At 36.8% G+C, this 16866-nt stretch overlaps 1 protein-coding gene across 1 annotated transcript in view; it reads left to right on the forward strand.

The window, feature by feature from the left end:
• The first annotated feature begins 354 nt into the window (after positions 1-354).
• RANBP9 (RAN binding protein 9) overlaps positions 355-16866 on the forward strand; it is a 40326-nt gene continuing 23814 nt past the window's right edge. Inside the window, exons 1-2 of the mRNA XM_009574795.1 lie at positions 355-373; positions 8690-8801. Of these exons, the coding sequence (XP_009573090.1) occupies positions 355-373; positions 8690-8801 (131 nt within the window). The remainder of the gene's footprint in view (positions 374-8689; positions 8802-16866) is intronic.

A 16866-nucleotide genomic window follows, 5' to 3' on the forward strand; every position in this document is an offset into this window, starting at 1 on the left:
CGGGCCGGGGAGCAGCGGCCCGACCCCTCCGTCGGGCAGTGGGCACAGGAGTAACAATAACAGGAAATAACACACGCTCCTCTCCCTCTTTCTTCTTCTTCTGTGTTCTCTGATTGCCTGAATTGCCCGCAGCGTGGAGAGCAGGGTCTTGTTTTTCCTTATTTCAGCTTTATTTTCTCTCCTTTCCCCTCCCCCCTTTCTGTCGCGGTGCGGGGGGGTGAGGGGGGGCAAGGGGCCGCCCTCGCCTCCTTATGCTTCTGGAGTGGGCATTATGTAAACTCTGAGACTTCCTCCGTGGATTCAGGTATCAGCAGAAGGTTTGGGTCTGAGGCAGGAGAATAAAGGAGAATCGGCATGACGTGTCCTGTTCATGGTAATGAGCGAGAAAAGAAGTGGCTTTTTTTTTTTTCTCTCGAGAAGAGCAAGGGTTAAATGGAGTTAAGAACAGCAAACGTTAAGCTATTAAACACGGAAATGACGGGAAGGGAAAGCACAGAGAAAAACAAGGTTTGTTTTTAAACTGTGAAAAATTGAATTAGAGTCACTGGTAATAGTCTTGCCTAACTATTGTAGAGACTACAGAGTTATTTGAGGGAAGGAATGACAATAGGACTTACATTAATAAAGGTGACTTTATAACTTTCTGCCTAGACGTTTCATAGTTAAAGTTACTGATTTTCAAAGAAAAGGTAGAAATCAGAGTATGCATTTGTATAAATCAGCAAGAGGCAATAGAAGAAAAACTTGTGCTCTTTGTTATGAAATGTCATAAAACCTGGAAACATAAGCGTACATTCTGACCTGAAAAAACACAGACACATCTGGTGTTCTAGGCCCAAGTCCTAAAGTAGAAGTGGTGTGGATTCAAAACCACTTCTGAGTTGGCTGTGAAGAACTGGATCTTTTGTCAGTCTGTAGTCAAATGAATGTAATGGGAGGGGAAAAAACCAACCTTGCAATTACCCTTTCTCAGAGTTTACAGTGGAGAAATTCAAGTGAAATCTCGATAAACATGTTACTGTTTAATCGGAGGAGGAAAACGGCAACACAAACACATGGCAGGATCTGGCTGCTATGAAAGGATTAAATGTACTCTCAGAGACTTTTTTTTAATAGAGAGGCTTTATTATTGCATACAAAATACTCTGTTAAAAATGCTAAGTTTAATATACCATACAAAGAAAATAAAGGAGGTTGACGAATATAGAGCAGGTTTCTGGGAGGCACTGAGTGATTTAAGGACATGTTATTTAATACTCAACTCTGAATTTCCTGGCTTTTGTTCAGTGTTTTATGACCTTATATTTTTAGAAGCATTTTGTATTTTCTGGTGCTTAGTGGCTGCGGGTTGTTTTTTTTCTTATAAGATGATAATAGCTTTATGGCCATCAAGTCCTTCTGCTGGTTAGTTTTGTTTTGACCAACTCTTTTTGCTCATGAACTAGAATTTAGAGATGAAACCTCTGTCAGTGTAATTGTAGAAGTATATTTTCAAGCTTTCTTTGTGCTATCCCTGTTTTTCCTCACTTCTCTCCTTTGCCTTAGTGTTTAAAAAAAAGAAATTCATTACCTCAAGGAAATTACAAGAGGCTCAGCATGTTTCTGAAGTATAGGTAACATAGGAGATACTGTGTATACTCTACCAGAAGTCATAAAGCACAGTTAGTAGGTTATAATAATAAAATACCTTTACTCTAGCTCTTAAATAATAGTAAGTGATGAAGGTTGAAGAGTTCCTAGATTAGCCCAGAGGACTGTGAAAAGGAGAGGTGCCAATATAACATGTATACACTTTTCTTTCTCCTAACTGCAAATGGGAGTGAATGGCCTCTTAAGTGGCCCATCTTTTCTTCCTGGTAATTTAATGAAGGTGGCTATTAGGGCAGCCCTATGATATGTTACCAGCCTGGCACCTGGAGTTGCTAACTGGGCTAAGCAATGAATGGTATCAGGGCATTCCTATCTGAGAACTGGGGAAAAAAACCCAAACCACTAAAACATCATCTGCCTTTTCTCCCTTCTGGATCCTTCAGCCCTAAGAATACAATAAAAGGGAAGAAAATGAGGAGGTTCAGTGAGGAGAATAAGGGAAGATAGCAAGTAAGAATGTGCTTAGCACTGTGAAATGTTGTTTCTACAAATCAGTTGCAAATAGAGGTCTCAAAAGAAGGCATGCGAAGTATCTTCTTGTGGAATATTGGCTCTTTCAGTGCTTCTGAAGCTATCTAAGTAGTTCTGGAAGAACGGTAGACGTTTTTGTTGAAAGGAAATTTGAATCGCACATTGAGCATGGATAAAGATCTGTTGTATTCTTGACCAAAATACTCTGGGAAGGGAGAGAAGACAGATCGGTCCAAAAGCCATTAAGGAAAAGCAATTCTTACTATTTTCTATTACTGTAGTATAGGTGCTTTGTACACTTAAGCTTTCTCTGTTGCCTCTGTAGATTTCTGGCTATAGAACTGTTTTTCTGGAGTGATTTCCTCCTGTCTGTGACTGATAGGAGGCAGAAAGTGGTAACATCAGTGCTTTCCTTCCACCCTGGATGTGTTGGGGATACTTGCTTCTGAAAAAAATGGTGTGTGTGGGAGGAAACAATCAGAGCAAAAGCTTTCAAAGTCATTTTTTCGTATAACTAGCTTCATAATTTTAATGTGCTGATGTATTGTGAGCAGTGATATTTTTGTTTCATTGGTTTGTGAGAGGAATGGTGGTCCTCTCTATGTAATTTTGAAAATTCCTTTCATTTTCTTGCATACCAATGCACAACTTGTGCGGAAACATGAGCTGCAGTAGATGTCTCTTTCTACCCATTGCAGCTGTGATGCTTTGTGTACTGCATTTCTGGACCTGAAGCTTTTTGCAAACGTCCTAGAGAGTGCTTAAAAAATCAAAGCTGCCACAAAACCAGGCATTGATCAAGTGGTGGAGGTTTAAAGAAAGGAGTACAGTCTAGCATCGGGATAACAGCTCTTTAAATTTTGTTGGGGGTCAACAAAACCTGGGGGTCAATGCTCTTTTGTGTTATCTCTCAGAATCATAGTGTTACTTAAAAAAGAGAAAGAAAACGTACATGGGGAGGTGGTTGAAGGGAAGATGCATTGACTGCTGTGTCGTTTACCAAACAGGCTAATTTCTTTCTGCAGTGAGCTATTCTGTTATACTTTTACAAATTCTGACTCTTGATCAGAAAGCTTTGTCAAAATCTGGGTATGAAATACATATACGTTGGCATCAGTGATACTGTAATATATTAAAGATTATACCCAAGGGTATTTCTGTTTTTTAGATGGACAGACATACATTTCTGTGTTGCTGCCAGTTAGCTGTGCAAGCTGATAGAAAGCTAACACTGTCCTAGTGACTGTTGTTCGTGGTATGTCTATGTAACGGAGACATAAAAAACAGTATTAGAAAAAAAATTACGTGATTTCACTTAATTGTAATATTAATAGCTCTGTAGGTAAGTAGTAAAGAAAGCATAAGGGTTCAGACAACTGTATGCTACATGTAAAGCAGTTACCGCACAAAGCTATTAAGGCAAGACATCTTTAAAAATATTCCTACATATTTCTAAAATATTCAGAATTAACACATGGATCTTGTTGAAAAACAGAGATTTCATAATTATGAACGTTCCACTAGACAGACAAGTTCAGTTTCCAGCAGATAATAATCTATGCTATGTGGTATAAGGAGATAAAAATACATACTCAACGCATATTGTAACCATGAAAGAAACTACATACAGAATTAGGTAAACAGACTAAATCATTAGTGCTAAAATCATGGAAAGTCCTATAGTAACTTCACTTAAGTTAGTCTTGTGACAGTTGCCCAAAAAAAGCTGAGGAAAGTAAAGTTATGCAATTTTGAGTAAGCTGCCATTGCGTGAACTTTTTCTAATGTATCACAGGCCAGGAAATCTTAGCCAGCCATTTATTTACAATGCAGTTGCCTTTGAACTGTCTCTAGTGCCAAACTTAAAAAAAAAAAAAAATCTATTTTGTTTTTCAGTGCAAACTATGCATCCCAATTTCTATAACAAACAGAAGAGGATTCTATAGTAATAGTTCTGTATTGTCATTCAGTGATACAAGGATGGTGTCAATTTTTCTGGCAGAAAACACTTGAAGTGCTTTCAGTACACTACAGTATGCCTGTTTTGGACACCTTTGTAGCTCTGAAATGTCCTGCTTTTTTAAACTGGGGAAAAAGTTGAAGTAAAATCAGTAATTTGCGCACATCTTTTTTGTCTCAGTGGAACTTTCCTAATGAATTCAACAGAAGAGTAGGCCTTGATTATTTTATTTTTGGCAGTGTGAGCAAGTCATTGAACCACCTGTTGGAAATAACTGCAGTTCAGCTTATGTAAACTTCATTTAAGGATTTAAACTGTACAAACACGCTTACTTTTGTCTAAGTAGACACACCCATAGACTTCTTTTGGGCTATTTGGTGCATATGCATTACACACTTAGATTTAGGTTCAAAGATTATATTTTTGAAAGCTGAAATGGCTTCTCCAAATATGGTTTTATCTGAATTGGCTTTTTTCAGGTAGATAGAATTTAAATTTAGATTAATTTCAATTTAATTTTGCTAAAGGACTGATGATACTACTTTTAGTAAAAAAAAAAAAAAAATCAGCGTGAATGCTTAAAGAATAAACTAAAGCTTTACTCCTTAAGCATCATTGACTCATGATTGTTAAACACTTTTAATGAAAGCCCAATCGAAAACAATTCTGGTAATTGAACTCACCTATGATCTGGTTTACAGTGTAATGTTCAAGCTTTGTATACCTGTTTTCCCTTCTCTGCCTTAGTGCATCTGTTTGCAGAATTCTCTTTTTAATGCTGAAAATGATTAATTTTTAGTGTTAAATAATACATACTTTAAAAGTATTCTTTTAAATACTTTACCTATAGTTTGCGACGATGAAAGAGGTCTGTTTTAGGGAACATAGGGCAGTGTTCGTATGATCTACTTCAGGTGTTTGGAACCTCCAATTCAGAAGTTCAGAGTTGGGTGTCAAAGTGCCTTTTTATTCACAAGCAAGGAAGTGGGGATTCAGGTTACCAAAGAACGTGGCAGCAGTATGTAATGTTAAGCTAACGGGCCACTCAGCTTGGTGTCCCATCAGTGATAGTGGCCATAAGTGAGTGCCTACAGAAAAGTCTAAAAACATGTTGGGCATATATGGTATATCTTTGTTTTCCCCTTTCAGTTTCCAGCCATTTTGAGCTGAAGGACATCCTGAGCCAAAGGCAGTTTCTCAGTTAATTTCTGTTCTAGAAGCTTGCCCGGCATCCACTTAAACATTAGCATCTATAACATCCTTTGGTAAGAAATTTTGCAGTTCAACTACCTGCTCTGTAAAGAGCCTCTTTCTATGTTGGCTGATAACTAGTATCTCTTGACTCTTCATGTAATTCAATGTAGCTTGGTAGTACTGAAAGTCTCAACTAGCATGTTGAGACAATGTAGAGGTATTTGGAATATTTGAAAGTAGTTAACTGCCAGATGCTGTTGAATTTGCTGTTAGAAATAATAACTGTATGTAACTACAAATAAAAGCAGTAGTAAAATGGGATTCATAGGAGATTATATTAAAAGGACAGCAGTTCTAAATTTAGGGTATCTTCTGTTTTAATGGGATGAAAGTAGTTTTGGGCACTGACTTCCCCAAGCATGTTGCTTCACCACATGAAATGTTTGGCAATGCTGGTAAGGTATCCTGTTACTTCTGCCCCTGTGTCGACCTCTTATTTGCAGTGTGACAGCTGTGTGTGGCTGTGTTGTGAACTGGATCAGGGAACTGATCTGCTGCTTTAAAAAATCTGGTAGGTTTCTTAAAGCCCGATCAGCTAATCAATCTGGTTTGTGGTATGTCCTTGCAAATAGCTGCCTGGATTGGGGAGGGGGTGGGAGAAGGGGACTAGTTTCAGGAAGAGGTACTAAGAATACCTTAAACTGGTATTGTTTCCAAACACTTAGATTGTGATTTCACAAAACAAAGTCTGCTGGGTAATAGATGTACATTTTCAATAATATTTGGCTAGTTCCTACTACTTTAGTCTTCTATGTGGAAGACTTGCCCAAATAAGGAGGCTGACTCAGACTGAAACTACACAGATTGTCAAGTGCATAGAGTAACCAAGGGAACTTCTTTTCAGTCTGTTTTAAAAAACCTAAGGACATTTAAAAAGAAAGTATCTTTCCTTCCCTCCCCTCCCACCCTCCAACTAATGCATCATTTAATCAGAGATACCTGAATTTAAGGGATCTCTCAGGAGTTTAATGTTCTGCCCATAAAGTTTTGGGTGCCTTTTAGCTGAAAGATTTCTGCATACTTAGGAATGATGATCTAATTTATAGTAGCTAAATAGTGAGCTATCAGCACGTGAAAACCAAGCAAACCTATGGAAGCTCTAAGGTTATGTATTTGGTTATTACCTTGGTTGACACAGCCTGAGGAAATAACTTGAAAGTAATGAACAATAGAACATGCATGCTGTCTGGTGTATGGAGGAGTAAATTACTGTTTTTTCCTCATGTGAGACTTCTGAAAACAACATGCAGAAGTTAGGTAATACGCTTAATATTGTGAGGTGATCAAAGGATCTTTATATAAAATGTTTAGTAATGACATATTGAAGTGACCAATGCATTTGCACCCAGAAAAGTAAGATAGTTGTCTTAAGGTAGTAACACACAGAGTTGAACTAGTGTAGGTTAAACTTAACCTCACTGAGTGAAGAATTTGTGCTGTGCTAGCAAAGTTTTGGATGCAAATGCAGCCATGGTGAAATGGAGAGTTCTCCTTGGCTGAGTATATGCCATTCGGTAAGAGATGGTTGGTGCTAGCTCTACAGGCAGATAAGCATTTACTGTTTTATCAACATTTACACTAGAGGGCTCTGTGGACAGAGGTTCAGTAGTGTAGGTCAGCTGTGCCTGATCTTTCTGGCTGGCTATGTGTTATTTTCCTGCATTTTCTTCCTTGCTGTATGACCTGACTTGCTGCACATGAGACATGATTAATCTGTGCCTGAGCAATAGTTCCAGTGTAATGCCACTGGAAGGAGTGTATTTTTTTTTTTTGGCATACGCAGATGCCGCAGTTGCTATGCAGGTGCAGTAGGCCTCTCTGGACTGGAGATGACAGCTGGATTGCTGCAGCCCAAGTGATTTGTACCGCACACTCAAAACAGTCATCTCTCTTCATCATGCCTGAGATCCACGTGGAGAGTGGGCATAGGACCTGCATGAATTATTCTTATGGCAACGACAGTCTGTTCCTGGTTGCCATCTTATTGAAATACCTCTTGCCAGGATCCAATATACTTTCCACCTGTGTTCTCTTTTTTTTTAGCTTTTTTTTTAGCTTTTTTTTAGCTTTTTTTTTAGCTTTTTTTTAGCTTTTTTTTTAGCTTTTTTTTAGCTTTTTTTTTAGCTTTTTTTTAGCTTTTTTTTTAGCTTTTTTTTAGCTTTTTTTTTAGCTTTTTTTTAGCTTTTTTTTTAGCTTTTTTTTAGCTTTTTTTTTAGCTTTTTTTTAGCTTTTTTTTTAGCTTTTTTTTAGCTTTTTTTTTAGCTTTTTTTTAGCTTTTTTTTTAGCTTTTTTTTAGCTTTTTTTTATCTTTTTTTTTAGCTTTTTTTTTAGCTTTTTTTTTTACTCCCTTTTACTCCCTTTTACTCCCTTTTACTCCCTTTTACTCCCTTTTACTCCCTTTTACTCCCTTTTACTCCCTTTTACTCCCTTTTACTCCCTTTTACTCCCTTCTTCTCTTTCTCCGTTGTTTTTTTTGTTTTTTGTTTTTTTTTTACAACTATGTCCTGTGATGCTGTGTGTGACTTTCACACAATAATTGGGCGATTTTGGTCTGCTTGGGAGAGACTGAGCTTGCTTGAACAGGCTGCTGCTAAAACAAGCCAAAAGCCTGCTTCCATGTTGCCTTTGGAGCAAAGGGCTGTGAAGAGGGTGACACACTCGGGAGAGTTAGTCTTAGTGGAGCGCAAGTGACTCTCGGGTTTAGGTTGAAAATCCCTAGAGTAGACAAGAGCTGGCACTGGGCATTCTTGTGGCAGAGCTGATACATAGTGAGCCTATAAAAAAAAAAAAGGAATAGGAGCTGCATTAGCTCAATTGCAGGCTGTAACACTTAATGCTGTCCTGAAATAACATTCAAAACATGGAAATGAATTATGAGTCGTAAGTTCTATATAATGATGATGGTTATTCTGAAGGACATTAGAATTAAAGTATCTTAAATAACTTGAAGATTCAGAAGCACGAAGCATTAGGTTAAACGCTGTTATATCATGTTTCAGTCTATCCCTGTGCACTTGAGAAATCACACAGTTCTTTGAAACCCAGGTGGGCTTTTGTCAATTATGTTACTTTGGTGAGTTTTTTCTAGTTTCCCTTCAAATAATTGTAGAACCTTTTAGAGTAGTATATCCAGAATTTCTCATAGCATGCTTAGTTGCAGTACAGGTGCCTACAATGAAAACTTAATGTTGGAAGAAAATATTCTAGCATAAAAATGAGGCTGATGAGAATATTGTATATTGTTTGTTCATTACATAAGCCTTCTGTTCTGAGTAATTGGTGTGTATACCTTTGAGTCATCTTCTGCAATCTAACATACATTTTTGTTGTGTTTTGAATGCAATTGTTTTTCAGGTCATGGAAAAACTCCAAAAGATGCTGCTTCTGTTCGAGCTACACATCCTATACCTGCAGCCTGTGGCATATACTATTTCGAAGTTAAAATTGTCAGTAAGGGAAGAGATGGGTAAGCATTGAGTGCATTATTAATTAATTATTACTTGAAATACTGTCTCGCATCATCTTTCTTTCAGTCAACAGATGTCTTAGGTATCAAAACTTATTTTCATATTTTACCACTTTTTATATAGCTTAATTTCTTATTAATGAGAAGTTGCACTCTGATATTTGGTTTTTATAGGGGAGTTGATTGTGGTATTTCTTGTCCACAAATCAGTGTACACAATAAATACCATAACAGCACCTTCTCATTTTCTTTTGACAGAGAAGTTAGGGTTTGACTGACCATAGTTTGACCCTGTTCTTACCTTTAAAGGTGTTGGGTTTTGACTATATGGCTTTACAGACTTTCATGTAATTTTTAGGCAGTCTTTAGGGTGTGCAGCAGACCAGCTTACCTCCTCAGTGCAGTCTTTTCATGGATGTCGTATCAATTTTAAAACAGAAAGTTATTCTTAAGGCTACTTGTTGGTGAACAGTAATAAGAATAAAGAGGGATGTTCTGAATAGGTGCTGGCAACTTGTCACTGTATGGAAAGAACAAGAGTTGATGAGTGAGTGCAGCTGTTGCTTCCCAGAATCCATCTGAATTATGAATCTGCTGAAGCACAGGTGATACCATGCTTTTAAGTCTTCTGAGGCAGATAGAGTCTCACCTGGGAAAGTCCTGAAGTGCTGATGAAATCTTTGCTAGACCACTTTAGTTCCTTTTCATCTTTCACTGCTTTTGGTAGAGGGTGTGTTTTGATCCTGAGACGTTGATTATGTTGCCTATGTAGGACTACATAAGCAATGCTTTTTTCCAATGTGCTGTAGTATATACTGTGGTTCTACTTCAAGGTTCTAGTCAAGATTGAATGTCCTTGTCCTAGGTACTGTACAAGCATGTTGCAGATGCTTATGTCCTGTTGTGAAAATAAATCTTCTGAGAAAAAACGATGTCGTAGCTCTTTGGATGAAATTCAGTACCTTTGTCTTTTCTTTATCTGTCTTGCTCCTGTTTGTGTCTTTCATTTTCTCAGTGTTCTGTAAGCCTTTTGTAAGTCAGAAACAGTATTCAAACTTTTTTGTTTTGCTTATAGTATTGTATAGAGATATTTTGAAAGAATAGCCTCTCAGTACTGCTGCTGCCTTGTAGGGGCATTTATGAGTTTGTTATCAGTTCTGTTCCCAAAAGTTATCCCTGGGAGGTTTCTTTGCTATGAAAAACTTATGTCTGTAGTTGCTTTTGTCACACTATGAAGACCTAATTATTTTTAAATCGAGATGATAGAAATTAGTGTTTCAAGTAACGTTTTGCTATCAATTTTAGGAACACCTTTTGTGGGGTTTTTACTCCTTAAACATTTAAAAATTGCCCTGCTGCTGTCAGTTGAGGAGAGGTTCTGATTGTGATTTGCTGCTGATGCACATGTCTCTTTCTGAAGTGTATTTCTGCCTGCTTAGTTTGGAAGCCAGCTTTTTTGAAGTGATGGATTTCAAAAAGTGTCCATGTGTGGGGATGTCATTTTACACATCTCCTCTAACACTTTACCTTAGACCTCCTTCTAATTTCTAATTCAGTAGGCCACTCAGGGCAAAAGTAAAAAACACCTTTGGGTAAAGCGTTTCAAGGTTTTGTCATTTAAATGGTTACTTGTGAGGTGTACATAGCTAAGACTTGTGAAGTTGCTTGCTGAGATTGCTTAAAAAAATGGAGGAGTACTTTTTTTAGTTAATGATAATACATACTGCCTTGTCCTTGCTTCAGCCTTGTGACCTTTTTTTAGTGTCACTTTATGAAACCTTAGCTGCATAATGAGCTGAGATGTTCATTTTTTTTTCATTGTATAAGATAGTATGGATGCTGGGGAATACTGTGCACAGAACCAAAGCCAAATCTAGCTTAGCTGATAAAAAGCAGGAGTTGACATGTGGAGTATCACTGGATGTAATGTGTGTATCTCTAGACCCTGTTTTCAGGTCCAGGAGGTCTTTGACTAGATGCAGTGTGAATCTCTTACAGTTCAATGTTATGCTGTATTCAAACTTACAATTTCTTCTGTAATAAGTAAACTGGGGAATTTAATGCAGAGTTATGTAAGTAGGTCTATAGAAAACAGTTTGTGTCTGACAGGGTTTATTAGTTCTTCCTCACTGCCTGTTGTGTTTCGCCTGGCTTGCTCCAGGTACATTTTTACCAGTTTTTTTTCTTCTTTACTTGGTGTCTGGTAATGGGAACAGAGTTCAGGAAGACCATATCTGTAGAGGACCAGCATGTAACTAATAGGATCAATTAGTTGAAATGCCTTACTGTTGCAAAAGCATCTATTCTCAAGGCCTGAACCTAGCTGTGGAAGCACTACAGCTGTATTTTAGAGTGCTGTTTAAAATAAATCCTAGACTACCCGAGACAACTCAGCTATCTATCTGCAAGCTGAAGTACAGCTGTCAGCTTTCATAAATGTCAATGGATAATTTAATGGATAATTTTGGTGTTTATTTGGAGTTCCCTTTGGTAGTAGCCTTTACAGCTAACAGCATTCTTGCTTGTGTGCTCTACTTAGCATGACTTGCCTCAAATAATCAAAAAACTTTACTAAAACCTTTGGAGATTTATTTTTTGTGCAACTGTAGCACTTGATGGCACTGCTTCTGGAATATGATCTTGTGTATCTCAAAGTTGCTGGGCAATCACAAAGATTATTCTCCTCCTCTGAAGGAGCACAGCTCTTTTTAGTAGGCATGGATGTGGCATGACTTCCAGTATGGCTTGTCATAGCTGTCTGTGTGCAAGAACAGCATTGGTTTTGTCACACTAATGACCTAGGTCATTAAATTCTCTACGTATTTGGGGGGTGACAGTCTTGAGTAGGGATTTGAAGGTGCATAATATGTTAATTTTGCAGATATTCATGATGATCAACTTCTAGGCGTTATGGACACATTGAAGAAAGCATGAAAGCAGGCTTACTAGGAAGTAAGAAATGGGTATGAAGGTTAGTGTTGCAGAGCAGATGAAGAGTGAAGTTGCTTTTTGATACCTCAATGAGCGGTGATAGGGCCATGCAGCAACTGATGGTAATAGCTGAGAAAAAGGGAAGTGAGAATTAAGGTTAATAAAAGTAGTAAGGTTGAAATATCATTAAAACAAAAACTGTCTTGGTATTTGTACAGTGTTTGGCATGAAGAATCCTAAGATCTTTTATTTACTGCTACAGTACAGATACGTGAAATAATTATCTTAAATATTTTAAAATTCTTGTTAAAAGTGCTAACTGCCTGTCATGTTGCTCTGTAAATATTTTCTGTTGTTCTTTATTTCTTCAGTTTTCTTCCTTAATTTCATGTCTCCTTTTGCAGTCTGAGGACCTCTATTGATTTACATTCTCCTTTTATACTCTCTTTCGCTTTTTTTTGTTTGGCTTCATGTGGAACATTGTGGACAGTGATGTGAGTGATTGGAGATGGTAACAGTAGATGAGTAATGGGTGTATGTATGGGGAACAGTACCAAGGTGATGATTAGAAAACACGGTAGGAAGGAGAGTATTAACTGCAAGAAGTTATATCTGCATCTCTGTTGAAATCTCCAGTTAACTTAAAAATAAATACATACATGTGTCAGTGAATGCAAAGTATTGCAGCAAGTACTGTCAAAAATTCTGATGTAGTTGGGAAGCTAAACATAGTTTTAGCTTTAAATTAAACCTTTTTAAGCTCTTAATGCAGCCCTCATTTGTAATTGATCTATCAGAGAACTAGAAGTAACGTACATAGTTTTTGTTCTGTAATTTCTTAATACAATACTCAAGGGAGTGAGATAGGCATGGTGTGCCTTTTGCATACAACTTTATTTTTAGTTTGATCTAAATTTCTAGAATAAGAGCTTAACTAAAGCAAACTACATTGGTGGTCTAGGAATGGGAATGAACAAGAGTGTGCTAAGTCCTATGGACCTATTCTTGTGATTTGGAAATGTAAGCCTTAGTCTCTAAATCTGTTATAATGCTATACTGTCCCCTCACTTTCCAAAAATGACCACCATGGTGGCCATTCTCTTAGCTAGGTAAGTATATCTAAATGAGACTTTTTCTGGTCTCTCTCAAATCTTGATTTCAGTTTTCTTGTGCTGCTTTTTACTGAGTTCAGTTGTGCTAGTCTTTTACATATTTAGGTCCTCTTGCTTTATGTAAAGCAGTAATGCATCTGCCTTACAGCCCCACAGTTAATATTTTATTTCAGATACCAGTTAATGTTTCCTTCTTTTACACAACTAAAGATACTTGCATGATACAGTCATAGTTTATGTAAACTACAAGTCCGATACCTTTGTGCTGTTGCTGTGGGCATCCTTCTTTAATGGTGAAGAGTTGTCTATAATCTCTCTCAGTTGAGAGTCTGTGAGCTTTGCTGTAACCTTAGGTTGCACTCGGCATTTCATACTGGGTGTAAGCATATTCTGGTTCTACTTTCCAAGGGGCTGTCTCAAGGGTATCCACTGGCTACCTGGCTTTCAGAAGCAAACTACCTTCCATTATTTTATGTTACAAATATCTTATATGTGTATGATTTACTGAGTGATCATCCATTTCTATATGAATTTCAGTCTTAGGCTTGTTGGTTCTTGTAATGAATCTCTTCATTTCCAGTCAGGGCAATGGTTTTTGAATGTTTGCAATTCTTACTCTAAACCGAAGTTTGAAGACTTTGTGGTGATTTGGCCATGAGAAGAAGCAGTCTCTGAACACTCATTGAGTTCACTTCCCTTGTCCCAGTTTGTGACTGTTTGTGTCAGCTTCATGGTAAACCTGACTGGGTAGCTCATTCTCCAAAAGTTGACCTCAAGAGCGAGTTAGTTTTCAGCCAGGTTCGTTCCCCAGTATGGCTGTTTGTATTGCTTCGTGAGTAGCTATGGTAGCAAAAGAGAGGGGAACTTGGGGCAGAAATGAGCATCTGGGCTCAGGAGGGTGGGAATGCTACTTTTGGTCATGGTACCAGCTTATGCCTACTTAATTTTAGTTTAAATACAGCTTTTTGGTTTTTTTAAATCTTTGACCAGGAGAGACTTTTTGTCTGTTTCTTTCCCGCAGAAAATGCCTTTATTTACCCTCGGTGTCTTGAATTTCTGTCCATTCTTTACATTATTCATTGATTTGTAAATAAATTGCTAGCAATAGGCAAATGATAGTAATACCATTTACTTCTAGACGGTTTTTAGTGCTTTTAGAACAGCTGAGGAAGATGTATGCTTAAAATGCAAAATCCTCTAAGTAGATGTGCTTTCTTTTTTTTTTTTTTTTAAAAAAGAAGAATGAAAACAAGAATTGGAAGTGGTAAGCCATCTAGAAGAAAAAATGAAAACTAAGTTTAGAAAGGCTTTAGTCTTTTAGCAGATAGCATTTAGCTTATGCTTCTGTCAGCATGGTTATTTAGTCTGTGGTATGTTGTACTGATGCAGATCTTCATGGGCATGCTTTATATTGCATGTGTAAGTTCTGCTAAATGTTCTGCACTAAAATAAAATGTTACTACAGCAACTCACGCAAGTAATCAGTATGCTTTTTGGTAAAGCAGTGTTAATAAGGCTTTAGACACCTGTTGGATTATGGCTGTTTTTTAACACTGGCCATACAAGCAGTCATGTGTTGTTTTTGCAGTATCTTGTAGTATGTGTTGTGTATGCAATGAAGAAATAAAAAAAGAAAAATGATCCAAAACAAAAATACCATGAGAATTAAATTTGAATTTTCATGACACCCATGCCTATGGCTTAGCCTGAGCTGTATTAGTGCGTTTGAGTGATGTTTGTGAAATACAAATGCTTTGTTGTCTTCTAGAGCATGTCTATGTAACTCTTTAAACAGAAACCATACTTTTTTTATTGCAAATTGTTTCTGTTGCAGTAAGTTGACTTTTCCTTTAGCATCCAGTATACCCATTTTCTTGTTCATAACAAAAGCGTAAGCCAATAAACAAAATACAGAACATCGCCAGTTGCTGTTTTGTTTGTATTTGTTTTGTACACTGCTAATCTAATGTAAAAACTTTGTGCAGTCTTAAGACCTATTTTTATAGTTTTGGTATGTCCTCAGCAGTTACTTGTTATAATAACAGGCATTTGTTACAACAACATGCAAACTTCACTCAGTCTCTACATACAAGTATGTCTTGCAGCGTTATTACAGTACTTGTGTATGGAGTAGAATCTGATAAAGTCTGAAGTAGCTTTCTTGCATTGGTGTCTTCATTTGAATTGCAGCAGCTGCAAGAAGAGATTAGATCATGAATCAGCAAGTGTACCTTTTCTTAAACTGTAGCAGTAATTAATTTTTTACTTGAATGTACGAGACCAGATATTTGACAGAAATGAACAGCAACTAAATACGTAAGAGGATTACTTGAGGTTTGTGTTTAACTGGTCAGAAATACGTGGAAGTGGAACAAGAGAGTTTTATTTCTTTGTTGATGTTTTCTAGAAATGAAGATTTCTAATTTTAAAACAAAATCAAGAGAATATATTTAATTTCTTGGTCCCTGCTTCTTGCAGAACCTTCTTATGAGGTTCATTCGCATAAATACGGTACATAGATGATAATTTCACTGCAGTCTGGACTTACGTTATGTTATTGTCTATGCAACTATTCTTTTCTGACAGTATGGACCCCAAAAAGGCTTTAGTGCTTAGGGAGAAGTGTCAGAAGACGAAATTGTGCAACCTCAGAAAGTGAGAGGGATGCAAGTAAATAAGAATCTTTCTAGGAACATTATAGGAATCACAAGCAAAATGTTACAGGAATAACAGTTTCAAGCAAGATGACTGTCTGACTTTTTCTTGGTTTTTTCCTCTCTGTGTAGAACTGGATTAATCTGAAACCTGGGTTTATCATGTTCAAAATGCTGTTTCCTTGGAAACATTCCATAAAATTAAACTTGTTTTCAATTTGAAATGAAAGACTCAAACTGTCTATGGCATATTTTGAAACATTTAAATAGAGAAAAATTTAACAGCTCATTTCTTATTGTGATTGTGCAGACAATAAGAATCTTGGATTAGCATATTCCTACAAAATTTTAATGCAGAGTAACTGTATTAAAGATGAAATTATAGATACCTTTTTAGTGTGTTGTATTTCTGACCTTATAGTATAGTGTCAGTGAAGACAGTGTAGAAGACTATAGGAGAACATTATTCAAGCTTTTTACGTCCTTGCAAGCCAGTTGTGAAGGTCCTTTAAAAAATCATTTGTCTTAAAATTCTTACAAATGTTGCAGTTTTTTCTACTTGTACCCTTTTCTAAGATACAAACTTCATAATAAAACAAACTGCACCTGTTGTATAGCCTACATTTTTTTCAGAGTGTTAATTCTACTTAGTAGTCAATGCATTTGAAACATTAGGATGTTTTCAGTTGCCTTATTTATGGGTGTAAACATCTGTTAGTGCTTGGACTTAGGTTCCTTACAGTTATTATGGTAACTTAGGTTTTAACACCGTATGGTTGAAGTTGCTTTCTTTAAATGTATAGCATGTAGGTGATAAGATAACAGGTTGATTATTTACTTTCATCATCACCAAAAGAGCTTGGATTTCGAAGCATGATGTAGCAGTTCCCCAGGTTATACTGTCTTTAATAGAACAGAACATGTAGGCACAGTAAAAGTCAGAAGGAATTTTACACTTTGCAGATAGCAGGTTGCTAATGAAATCTCTGTAGTAGGGAGGCTGTTACGGTTTTTTTTCATTACTTAAAGATATGTTAAATTATTTTACTTGTCTTTACAAATACAGTATGGAATATTTGTTGTTTGTTTTGTTTTTTTTTTAACTAGAGAAGTGGTTATTTAGTACTTAAATTTATCTTTAGCCACTAGTAAGCTTTCTGAGGTACCTGTGATTTGCTATAGTTTTTGAGATTCTCTATTCCTCTTTATGGAATGGGCAGGATAGGATATAATTAACCTGAATTCTGATTATTATCAACTTCCATATTGAAAGATCTTCCATACACCTTCAATACAGTGGCTAAAAGATCTAACGGAACAGTTTCAAATAAAAATCAGGATTGTGTATCTTTTGTATGAACTGCTGGG

The sequence above is a fragment of the Fulmarus glacialis genome, unplaced genomic scaffold, assembly GCF_000690835.1.
Source record: "Fulmarus glacialis isolate BGI_N327 unplaced genomic scaffold, ASM69083v1 scaffold22273, whole genome shotgun sequence".
NCBI classification, from domain to species: Eukaryota; Metazoa; Chordata; class Aves; order Procellariiformes; family Procellariidae; genus Fulmarus; species Fulmarus glacialis.